Source organism: Oncorhynchus tshawytscha, linkage group LG18 (genome assembly GCF_018296145.1).
Source record: "Oncorhynchus tshawytscha isolate Ot180627B linkage group LG18, Otsh_v2.0, whole genome shotgun sequence".
NCBI lineage: Eukaryota > Metazoa > Chordata > Actinopteri > Salmoniformes > Salmonidae > Oncorhynchus > Oncorhynchus tshawytscha.
This window is the reverse complement of record NC_056446.1, coordinates 18,909,672-18,921,727: the sequence shown is the minus strand read 5'-3', so window position 1 is coordinate 18,921,727 and position 12,056 is coordinate 18,909,672. Positions and strand designations below refer to the sequence as shown.

General features: G+C 43.7%; 1 protein-coding gene across 1 annotated transcript; it reads left to right on the top strand.

The window, feature by feature from the left end:
• Nucleotides 1-3,121: 3,121 nt before the first annotated feature.
• Nucleotides 3,122-11,696, top strand: LOC112246317 (tripartite motif-containing protein 54-like). Its single transcript, XM_024414618.2, has 6 exons — nt 3,122-3,229; nt 3,970-4,065; nt 5,123-5,339; nt 7,607-7,743; nt 7,922-8,032; nt 11,562-11,696. The coding sequence occupies exons 2-6, from the start codon at nt 4,050-4,052 to the stop codon at nt 11,609-11,611; spliced, it is 531 nt and encodes a 176-aa protein (XP_024270386.1). The 5' UTR covers nt 3,122-3,229; nt 3,970-4,049; the 3' UTR covers nt 11,612-11,696.
• The last annotated feature ends 360 nt before the right edge of the window (nt 11,697-12,056 follow it).

Sequence of the window (12,056 nt, the reverse complement as noted above, 5' to 3'; positions counted from 1 at the left end):
ATTAAAGGAAAACAGAGGAGGCTGGTGGGAGGAGCTATAGGAGGACAGGCTCATTGTAATGGCTGGAAAGGAATAAATGGAACGATATCACAACAAACATATGTAAACCACATATTTGACTCTGTTCCATTGATTCCATTCCAGCCATTACAATGAGCATGTCCTCCTATAGCTCCTCCCACTAGCCTCCTCTGGTGAAAAGTGGTCTACTTGTCACAGACCAAGACAGGACAAACAAGAAGAGTCCAGCAGGTCAGAGGTGTGTGTGTGTGTGTGTGTGTGTGTGTGTGTGTGTGTGTGTGTGTGTGTGTGTGTGTGTGTGTGTGTGTGTGTGTGTGTGTGTGTGTGTGGTGTGTGGTTGTGCGTGAGTGAGGGGTACGTGACTGCCTTCTGCAAGCATCCACCTGAACCAGAATGCTCACCAAATGTCAACATCATACATACAACCACACTTCTGCTGACGTCCGTTGACTTGGCATGTCAACAGTAGCCATGTCAACAGTAGCCATGAGCACAAGGTGTGTGTTACGTGAACTCCGCCATGAAATATTGTTTCCAAAATATACACCGTTCATGCAACAGACTTAGGCATCTGTTTTCATTCTAATGGTGTCACTAGAGCTTCTGTGTGTGTTCATAAGCTGCATCACGTCAACATACCAGGAATATGGAAAGCTCAGTCCCTGGCAGTGTCCTTCATGTTGGTGTTATAACAAGCACACTTTGTCCCTGCCTCGATGGAGAGGTAAACATGAAAACCATGTGTCCTCTTGTGGCATTGACACAGCTACAGACGTATGTATCTGGGGGTTAAGTACCATAGATTTTATATTTGGGAAATGTTGCAATTACTGTAGGTGCATTGTATTACCATTCTAGGGTTAGGGTTAGTGTTAGCACTTATATCCTACTTTCTGTCCTAATCCTACCACACTTTGGACCCGTAAGGTGCTGGATTTGGCTCAGTCTGGCTTTCTCTTTGACCCAAGGCTCAATTTAGCCACTGATGTGGTTCGCAAGAGGGAGTGAGAATCTGACACCCCCTGTATTTCATTTGCAACTTATTGTGCCTTCAAACACATAAAAAAGTCATTAGGTTACATATTAGAAAAAGAAACAAAAATGTATACACTTTAATGCCGTAAAACATACTATAGCCTAACATTTCCAGGTGATTGGGTGATCTCAAGTGCTGGGGGTGAGGTAAAGAATCTGGAGAGGTTCGAAATAGTATACCATCGGGCAGTAATGTGTGTTTACCAGTAGAGAGCAGTACTGTAATCTGTTACTACTGGGTGTTGTAAAAGCGCATTCCGGCCATATTTAAAAGCCGTTGGTCCTTTTGACTGTAAACAAACTATGTTGTTTATTACATCATATATATTCCATCGCTGAACGTTATAGTACGTGGCATATGTTTTGTTCAACGACAGAAATAGGAACCATCTCTGAGAACACATTCTCACTTTGTATACATGGCCACTGGGTGGCAGTCTTTTCCAATATTTTGTTTAATTTAGAACGCTGTACATTATCACAGCTTTTTCATACCTTGTCACTTGACACGATAAATATAAAAGATAATATAATTACATCAAGGAAAGTACTTTAGGTCTGTAACACAGATTTGAGCAATATGAACAATCTATCTAGTTACACTTCAAATTATATTCCACAATGACTTTTATCGACTTTGTAAATTGGCTTGCAGTTATTTGATGTTATAACACCTTAACCCAGCAGAGCAAGGGAGAGAAATAAAACATTACCAAAGCTAGTGTATCATCAGCTGTTCCAGTGACTGTGAAACAAAGCTGGGGAGAGTGGACTTCTCCCCTGGAGAATGGTGGTCAATAGCTGTAAATTACATATGAGGTAAACTGTTGGTGAAATCCCCTAACTCCTTGTAAGTGCTGTTCCCATAAGGATATTTCCTCAGTCATGGACAGAAGTGATGAGTCTCATAAGACAGAGGCAGTTGTGTGTGTGTGTGTGTGTGTGTGTGTGTGTGTGTGTGTGTGTGTGTGTGTGTGTGTGTGTGTGTGTGTGTGTGTGTGATTGTGATTGAGTGTCTCTATAACAGGTCGTTCCTTTACTTCTGTGTCCCTGCAGGCCCCTGAACCCCACCAAGGTGGAGCAGCTGATGTGTGAGGAGCATGATGAGGAGAAAATCAACATCTACGCCTGAGCTGTGAGACGCCCACCTGCTCTAGGTGCAGTGTTTGGCCAGCACAATGACTGTGAGGTGGCCCCCTTGCAGAACGTCTACAAGCGACAGAAGGTAAGGAAGCACCCTGAGTCAGGTTGTGATCTCACTCAATATCTCTATAAGCTGTCTGTCTTCCTGTCTGGTAGTCTGTCTGCCCGCCTGTCTGTTAGATCGTCCTTACAATGAAAAGTATTTATCCAATATAACAGCTTACTTACTTTGTCACTCTCTGTTCATCATGTCCCCCAGAGAGAGATTTGAATGTTATTTAAAGTGTAGAGCCAGTGTGTGTATGTGATCTGCCTGTGTGTGTGTAGTTTGTCTTTGAGTGCTGAGTGAAGTGACAGCAGACAGATGTATTGAGTTGGAGCTGCCCTGCGGGGGTTCTCACACTGTGAGGGTCGGGTTTCATCTCACCTCACACGCACACACACACACGCACACACACACACACGCACACACGCACACACACACAAACACAGCCTGGTGGCACGACAACAGCTAATGTTGTATATCACACCTCTGAGTCGTGTGCAGCATTCGTGTCTGTCCTTCATGTGGACTCACTCTCACACACACACACACACACACACACACACACACACACACACACACACACACACACACACACACACACACACACACACACACACACACACACACACACACACACACACACACACACACACAGCGGTGCTCTGGCCTGCTGCCATTAGTCCTTACTTCTAATTTCTACTCCCTCTAACTCATTCACTATAAACTTGTCATCTCACTCCCCTCTTTCTTAGATCTCCTCCCCCTCTGTCCAAGCTGTGTACTGTGGGCCCAAGCAGAGAGGGACATGCCTGACCATTAGCTCCCATAGTTCTCCCTCCCTCTCTCTCTCTCTCTCTCTCTCTGAGTGACTCATCCATCCACAGCAGTGGGACTTGAGTCATTCTCCTCTGAGCTCAAGTCACAGGCTCAGCTCCTCCCTCGCTGCTGGCTGCCCGCTAACTAGCTCTCCTCTCCAGCATCCAGGTGAATAGTGACTAATATCAAAGTGAGAGTCCCACCATACCAGCATGGTGGACACCATATGGTGGGACTCAACTGAAGGTCACTTGTTAAGGATGGACAATGTGTCTGGCTATTAAGTAAAACTGAAGGGGAACGCCACCCACACAAACATGATACATAGGGTTTACATATGTACTGTATCTACTTACATAAGCTAAAACAGTGTGAATGGACCATAGCGACAGACATGTTATTGAGCAGATGCCATTTTTCTTTGCACAACGTTGCTCACTCACACTCTGTAAATCACTCAACATCACAGATGCAGATGAGAAACGTTTGGGATCAACTTCACCTTCACCTGATGTTTTATGCTTTGTTAAAAAACAACACTTTTTCACTCTATCATCACAGTTGTGTGAACTACCACATTAGGTTAGGGTTTCCCATCCCTCTACTCGGGCCCTCCCAGACGTTTCACATTTTAGTTTTAGCCCTAAACTGGCACACCAGATTCAATTAGTCAACTAATCATCAAGCCTTTGAGTAATTGAATCCGGTGTGCCAGTTTAGGGCTAAAACTAAAATGTGAAACATCTGGGGGGGCCGAGGAGAGTGTTGGGAAGCCTTGACTTAATGTGTTAGTGCAGGGTTGGAACAAAAGCCTTCTTATCCTGTATTAACCCAGGACCAGGGTTGATGGCCACTGGTGTGGTAAGTACAGACATTGACCCATCATGCTCTGTTGTGATTGGCTCTAGACGGTGCTGAGCGACAGCATCGCCATCTTGGTGGCGGGGAACAACCGTATCCAGGCCCTCCTCTCGAAGATGGAGGAGATATGCAGGACCATCCAGGTGAGAATGTCACCCACTACAACCACTCACACTTCTCACCTCAAAGTCACAATCACTCACTGTGGGGTCACAAAACACATTTCTCACATCACTGTGAAGAATCTGTTATATTGTAATAACTAGCATGAATAAGTAGTAATACATTATTTATGAACTATTTCTACACTGAACAAAAATATAGCGTTGGTCCCATGTTTCATGAGCTGAATTAAAAGATCACAGACATTTTCCATATGCACAAAATGCTTATTTAATAAGCTTAAAGCTTATTGTTAGTGAGCATTTCTCCTTCGCTAAAATAATCCATTCACCTGACAGGTGTGGCATATCAAGAAGCTGATTAAACGGCATGATCATTACATAGGTACACCTTGTGCTAGGGACAATGAAAGGTCACTCTAAAATGTGCAGTTTTGTCACACAACACAATGCCACAGATGTCTCAAGTTTTGTGGGCGTGTGCAGTTGGCATGCTGACTGCAGGAATGTCCACCAGAGAAATGTTCTGAAACAAAGATGAAAATGTCTTAGTTCTTCCATGGCCTGCATGTCACCCATTGAGAATGTTTGGGATGCTCTGGATCGACTTGTATAACAGCGTGTTCTAGTTCCCGCCAATATCCAGACTTGCCTAGTTAAATAAAGGCTCAAATTTAAATATATGTTGTTATTTTTATAAGAAATAACTTTGCACAGCCATTGAAAAGGTGTGGGACAACATTCCACAGGCCACAATCAACAGCCTGATCAACTCCATGTGAAGATGTCGCTCTGCATGAGGCAAATGGTGGTCACACCAGACACTGACTGGTTCTGATCCACGCCCCTACCTTTTATTTAAGGTATCTGTGACCAACAGATGCATGTCTGTATTACCAGTCATGTGAAATCCATAGATTAGGACCTAATGAATTCATTTCAATTGACTGATTTCCTTATATGAACTGTAACTCAGTGAAGTCGTAGAAATTGTTCTATGTTGCGTCTATATTAAGCATTTCTAAAGGCTTATTCATGAAAAGTCATTCTAAAGTGTTCAATGGGTGTCTGTGTGAAGAGAACGGGCATCATCAGCAGCAGAGTCGGTGTGATAAGTTTAACGGGCTGTATGCCATCCTGGAGGAGAGGAAGGAGGAGCTGGTGGGGATGATCAGCCGCCAGCAGGATGACAAGCTGGACTACGTCGCCACGGAGACCACCTGGAGTGCGCGGGCAAGCTTGTGGGGACAGCCATCCAGTCGATGGAGGAGCCACAGATGGCCGTGTTCCTACAGGTAGGCACTATGGATGGAATACGAGCCCTGAACCTGGGTGCACGGTGTGGCCTCAGTAACTGGACCTGGGTGCACGGTCTGGCCTCAGTAACTGGACCTGGGTGCACGGTCTGGCCTCAGTAACTGGACCTGGGTGCACGGTCTGGCCTCAGTAACTGGACCTGGGTGCACGGTCTGGCCTCAGTAACTGGACCTGGGTGCACGGTCTGGCCTCAGTAACTGGACCTGGGTGCACGGTCTGGCCTCAGTAACTGGACCTGGGTGCACGGTCTGGCCTCAGTAACTGGACCTGGGTGCACGGTCTGGCCTCAGTAACTGGACCTGGGTGCACAGTCTGGCCCCAGTAACTGAACCTGGGTGTGTACCAGTATGTCGTTGAATGGAATGGAATGATGGTCATTACAGCACAACTAACGGTATATGTTAAGATGTAACTTCTTGAGCAGAAAACGTTCCTGTTTCAGCCCCTCGGAAACTGCACTAGGATCAGAGTTCTTGCAGGTGTTTCACTGTCTTATGATCAGTATCCCTACAGCTAGCATACGTGTATGAGTCAGTGGGCCCTCAACAACTAACTGTAATATGATCAATTGTTTGATCAATGGCTCTGGGTCAGTTGTGAGCTGGCCCCAATCCACATGAGACATGATAAGGCATAAAGTAATAACAGTGACGATGAGTCACAGACACCATAGAGACTGTAGTCCCCCCGCTCTCACCCCTGACCTGAACAAATAACAGTCTACTTCACATCCTGTACATGCTGGGACCAGGCTCAATGATATGCCCAAAGACACAGTAAAGGATCCTTTCATCCTTTAAATCAGGTTTAGAGAAACCTTCACTATCGATGATCAATGGGGTGTCATGCAGTGCTTCGCCGTATTGAGCAGGGGAGGAGTGATGAGCAGAAAGCCCAGCAGGGGAGCCTTATCGGCGGGGACGCTGCTTTTCAAAGCAGCCCTAGAAACTCTGGTCCTGTGATTCTCTGATAACTCACACTGTAACCCTGTGGAGGTGATTGACACCTCTCTCCATCAATACACTAGAAGCATTCTCTGAGTTCCAGTCCCCAGGGGCCAGGCATTGCTCAACTAGTGACAAACCTACACATAGGTCTACACACACACACCTCTCCTGCGGGGGACACCTGCCTCATCCTTTGACCGCTGGCCTACTGGCCATAAATATTGTCCTTGTAATAGAGCCAGGTGGGATGATGTGCCCCTGCTGCAGACCACAGGTAGTTTAAACCCCCGCCAGGCGAGAGATAGATGGTGCCATTTATGCCATTCATCCGACACTCCTTTCCTCCACTCAGGTCCCTTGCTTTATAAAAAGCTACAGTTTGAGTGAAGGCTCGCAATTGAAGTGTCTCTTTATTCAACTCCTTCACCGTCCACGCTTGCACGCACTTTGTTTTGTCCACCAGTTCTATTCACTCTGTAAACCTGAGTGATCCAGATTCCACGATAGAAATGTCAAAGTCATTTCCGATTGAGCCGACATTTGTAGCGTTTACTGTGAATGCAGTCTCCGCTATAGCGGAAACATTGCCTTTAAATGTAAATTACGCTGTAAATCTGAACTTCCGCGATGCGGATTGAATAGGGCCCTAACTGTTAGCGCTAGCGTGAGTGTCAGGACGGTGGCAGGTGCACGTTTTATGAATGACTCAAACTGAGCGAGTGATTCAGAAGATCGAGAGAAGAGGAGGCTATAGAAATTAAATGAATTGTAAATGAATAAAAATTATATAAAACTCAAAAAACTTATTCTAGAGTATATATAGCACTAATTTACCTCAGAAATTGAAGTGCAGGAATTGAAACTAAATGCAATAGCCTATTGATAATTTATTTTCTCCACAGAGCATCAAGGATATATTTAAACAGAAAGTAAAATTCTTCTTTTCATCTGTATAGTGTTCCATTCTGCTTCTTATGGGGTGTTTAGCTGGAAAGTCACAAATTACATTACATTCACTAACACAAGCACTAAAATAAACTAACACACCAATTGCAATGACTGTAAACTGAAAGTAACTGCATGGGAGATGTGTGTGGTTGGCAGTAATGTGTGATTGCTGGCTGCTGATAGCTAATGCATTATAATGAAGCTCTCCACTTGTAGAGTTATCGAGCAAACCCACCCAGCCTGCGTCACTACCAGCCACAGGGGGACAGGGGACGCTGCCATCCATCGCTGTCCGTCATCTCCTATTTGTTTGTCTCTGAGCTGTGACCTCCCCACTGTGTCCTTGTCAGGATCTCTGCCACTGCCAAGGCGTCCAACATGGAGCGTCCAGAGCCGGGTTATGAGAGCATGGCCCATTTTGTTACCAACACAGAGGATGTGGCAGACATGCTAAGGACCATTGACTTCAACACAAGTAGGGCCTCAGGTAGCTGTACAATACAACCATATATGGAGAGTTTGGCCATTAACATTTCTCTATATTTGACTCTAGCCTCAGGGAAGTGACGTCAGCTCCAAACATTACCCCTGAAATTGCATGTTCAAGAACAATTCCCTTGTTTTTGTTGGTCTGTCTTAATGTGCTGCGCTGTATGTGGTCGCAGGTTCTCACAGAGAAGACGGTTATGATCTGGATGAGGGGGCCAGGACCTGGCATCACTGCAACGGTGGACGTAGACTATGGGAGATACCAGTAGTTGAAAAGGATCCCTCAGGTTAATATCAAAAGACAAACCAGCATATAGTATACTGCTCCTCTGATTTATTCCTGTACCCACATTTACAACGCTTAGGCTACAAACCCAATGGCTTTTATATATAATTTCTTATGACATTAGTAAAAAATATTGCCATAAAGGCTGAAATCAAGTGTTTCATGTCCAGAATATGGATCACTTGTCTTGTTTACCTCACAGCACACTCATTTCAAATGGAAAGACAATGCATTATTTTTCCTCTGTGATGAATCAATTCCATATTCCCCTAGCTACCTACAAAAGGTATAACGATGCTGCTTAAAACCAGGGGACCCTTCAGCCTCACAGCGTCACTGTAACATTCCAGAGATTAATGAACTGGAAGCACACATTTCATGAATGACCACGATCAGATAGTCCAGGGAGAGATTGGGGGGGTTATTTACTGGGCTGTCGTTTATACATGATTATGGGTTCATCCAGAAACTCCCAAGTGAAGAGTTTGATGTAGCCTGTTGATTGGGCTTTACCTTGTTGTACTGACTATGACAATTCTTGTGATTTTGGCTTAATAATATGCAGTACTAGTCAAACGTTTGGATACACGTACTCATTCCAGGGTTTTTCTTTATTTAAAAAAAACTATTTTCGACATTGTAGAACAATAGAGAAGACATCAAAACTATGAAATACACAAAAAAAGTGTTAAACAAATCAAAGTATGTTTTATATTTGAGACTCTTCAAAGTAGCCACCCTTTGCCTTGATGACAACTTTGCACACTCTTGGCATTCTCTGAACCAGCTTCATGAGGTAGTCACCTGGAATGTATTTCAATTAATAACAGGTGTGCCTTGATAAAAGTTCATTTCTGGAATTTCTTTCCTTCTTAATGCGTTTGAGCCAATCAGTTGTGACAAGGTAGGGGTGGTATACAGAAAATAGCCCTATTTGGTAAAAAACCAAGTCCATATTATGGCAAGAACAGCTCAAAAAAGCAAAGAGAAACGACAGTCCATTATTACTTTAAGACATGAAGGTCAGTCAATAGGGAACATTTCAAGAACTTTGAAAGTTTCTTTAAGTGCAGTCGCAAAAACCATCAAGCGTTATGATGAAACTGGCTCTCATGAGGACCGCCACGAGGAAGGAAGACCCAGAGTTACCTCTGCTGCAGAGGATAAGTTCATTAGAGTTACCAGCCTCAGAAATTGCAGCCCAAATAAATGCTTCATAGAGTTCAAGTAACAGACACATCTCAACATCAACTTTTCAAAAGAGACTGCGTGAATCAGGCCTTCATGGTCGAATTGCTGCAAAGAAACGACTACTACTAAAGGACACCAATAATAAGAAGAGACTTGCTTGGGCGCCAAGAAACACAAGTAATGGACATTAGACGGTGGAAATCTGACCTTTGTTCTGATGAGTTCAAATTTTAGATTTTTCTTTGTGAGACGCAGAGTAGGTGAATGGATGATCTCTGCATGTGTGGTTCCGACCGTGAAGCATGGAGGAGATGGGATGTTGTGGGGGTGCTTTGCTGGTGACACTGTCAGTGATTTATTTTGAATTCAAGGCACACTGAACCAGCATGGCAACTATATAATTCTGCAATTATACGCCATCCCATCTGGTTTGTGCTTAGTGAGACAATCATTTGTTTTTCAACAGGACAATGACGCAACACACCTCCAGGCTGTGTAAGGGCTATTTGACCAAGAAGAGAGTGATGGAGTGCTGTATCAGATAACCTGGCCTCCACAATCACCCAACCTCAACCCATTTGAGGTGGTTTGGGATGAGTTGGATGAGTTGGATCATTACTTATAATTACATAGTTAGAAATAACTACTTCACCACCTTGCGTGTGATGGGTGTTTTTAGGTTGTTGTAGATATATGGACCTGACCCTGAGTCCTCACAGGAGCTGACCTTGTCACTGGGGCTGTCGACCTCTCATTGATTGAAGGAAGAGAGAGAAAGAAGTAAGGGAGAGGAAAGTGAGGGGACACACGAGGGGAGAAAAGGAGCCGGGACAGGGAGTAATTGATCAAGAATTCTGGTGGGATGATGAAGATGTCTGTGTGTGTGTGTGTGTGTGGGGGGGGGTGCGCGTGTGAGAAGACCACAGTGAGAGTTTCTGACTATGAATGGAGACAGATCACTGGAGGCCGTCAGACATGTATCAGAGTTTGACGCATGCCGTTTTCTGGCAACAAGCTGTTCCAACATTAACTCTTCACACTACAAGAAGGATAAGACAGAACAGAATGGCCAATTCCATGGTCCGTGACATGTACATGTATCAAATCAAATCAAGCTTTATTTATACAGCACATTTCAGACATGGAATACAACGCAATATGCTTTACAGGAAAAAACAAATAAAAAAACAATGAAAAGACAAGCTGAAATATTTACTACACAACAAACATAATATAAAAAACTAAAGTATGACAAACTGAACTACTAGAAAGCATCCTAAGGAAATACAAAGCTAAAAAGACGTTTTAAGATCTCTTTTAAATATGCCCACAGTTTCGCCCCCCCTCAGGTTTTCTGGCAGGCTATTCCAGAGGCTGGGGGCATAATATCTAAAGGCTGTCTCTCCATGCCTATTGGTCCTAGAATAGTTAAAACACCAGTGCCAGAGGACCTGAGGGACCCACTGGGTACATAATTTAAAAGCATGTCTAACGTGTTGGGGTGCACAATCGTGGATAGGTTTAAAAACCAATAGCGGGTGTTAAGTGGGGTTTCTCATGGAATCTAAGGGGAAACCATTGTCTTGCTCATATTATGATTTTTGGCCTCCGAGATCTGTAGCAGACATAGCTGAAGACTACACGGGCAAATGTAACATTTCGGAACAGAGCATAAAGCTCAAACATCACACAGTTGAAGGCCTCCCTTGCCACCCACCAGATATACTGTATGTACAAAAACCTGTGTACAAATATGATAAACTAAGAATAATCAAATTAAATGTATACCACTGTTGGTTTGAATTGCGCATGTTGTGAAGTAGGAAGAATACATTGTTGTGTCGTGTTTTTATCTCACATCACACTCCTACTAGTGCTTTAACCGAAAGGCTGGACGTTCGAATGTCTGAGTCGACTAGGTGAAATCTGTCTATCTGCCATTGAGCAAGTCACAACCCTAATTGCGCCAGGGTCGCCGTCAATAATGACTGATCTCTGGCCGTGACCCCACTCTCTCAGGTTCTCAGGGGGAGTGGGATATGCAACAACAACAAAAATATATAATTCACACACCACACACTTGTACAGGTTACACACTTGTACATGTGTGAAACAGGACATTTTGACTTCCTCTTCATCTTACAACAACCTTAACTTTGACGAGTTCCACAAGTATGACTAATATTGTAGAGACCGAAGCAGCTGAAAGACTACTCATGAAAGTGTAAGACAAAACTAAATGATCTGACTGTATAGCATATGCACATTTTAGCTTCAGCTTACAAAATTGTATACAAAAAGAAAATCTCATTATGATATCCCCTCTCTCCTTTTTTTAGCAAATGTTTGTGTTACCAACCCTGACCTTGAGCTACAGCTGCTGCTTTGATCTCCAGTGGGATTGGAGGTGGTGTTAACCACAGAATTAATCATTGAATGCATAGCTATGGTGTTAACACAGTGAGGAACAAGGCAGTAGGTCCACCACCATACTGACAGTCTGAGTCATAGAAACACCAGGCTTGGGGGGCATTTTGATGAGTTCTCACAAATTCACAGAGACTCTCACCAACCATTACACCATTCTCTGAGCTTCCACATGTTATTCTTTTAAAAAGAAGACGGACAACTGCTGTAAAGTTACATTTAATGAGAGTTAAAGGCAATAACTGCAATGATTGTTTGGCCATGGAGGTTAGATATTTGGCCATAGGGGTTTTGCAATGAGTGTTTAGCCAGAGTTTAAGTAAATCTGCAAGGAGTTTATTTATATTTCAATAGGCAATAAGATATTCAGCAGCATCTGTTTACAGATGTAGGAATAAATTATTTTG

Excerpts from the sequence above, each read along its gene's own strand:
- LOC112246317 (XM_024414618.2), top strand. Across the intron at positions 5,340-7,606 it reads AGATGGCCGTGTTCCTACAG|GATCTCTGCCACTGCCAAGG; the intron begins GTAGGCACTATG and ends TGTCCTTGTCAG. Across the intron at positions 7,744-7,921 it reads CAACACAAGTAGGGCCTCAG|GTTCTCACAGAGAAGACGGT; the intron begins GTAGCTGTACAA and ends ATGTGGTCGCAG.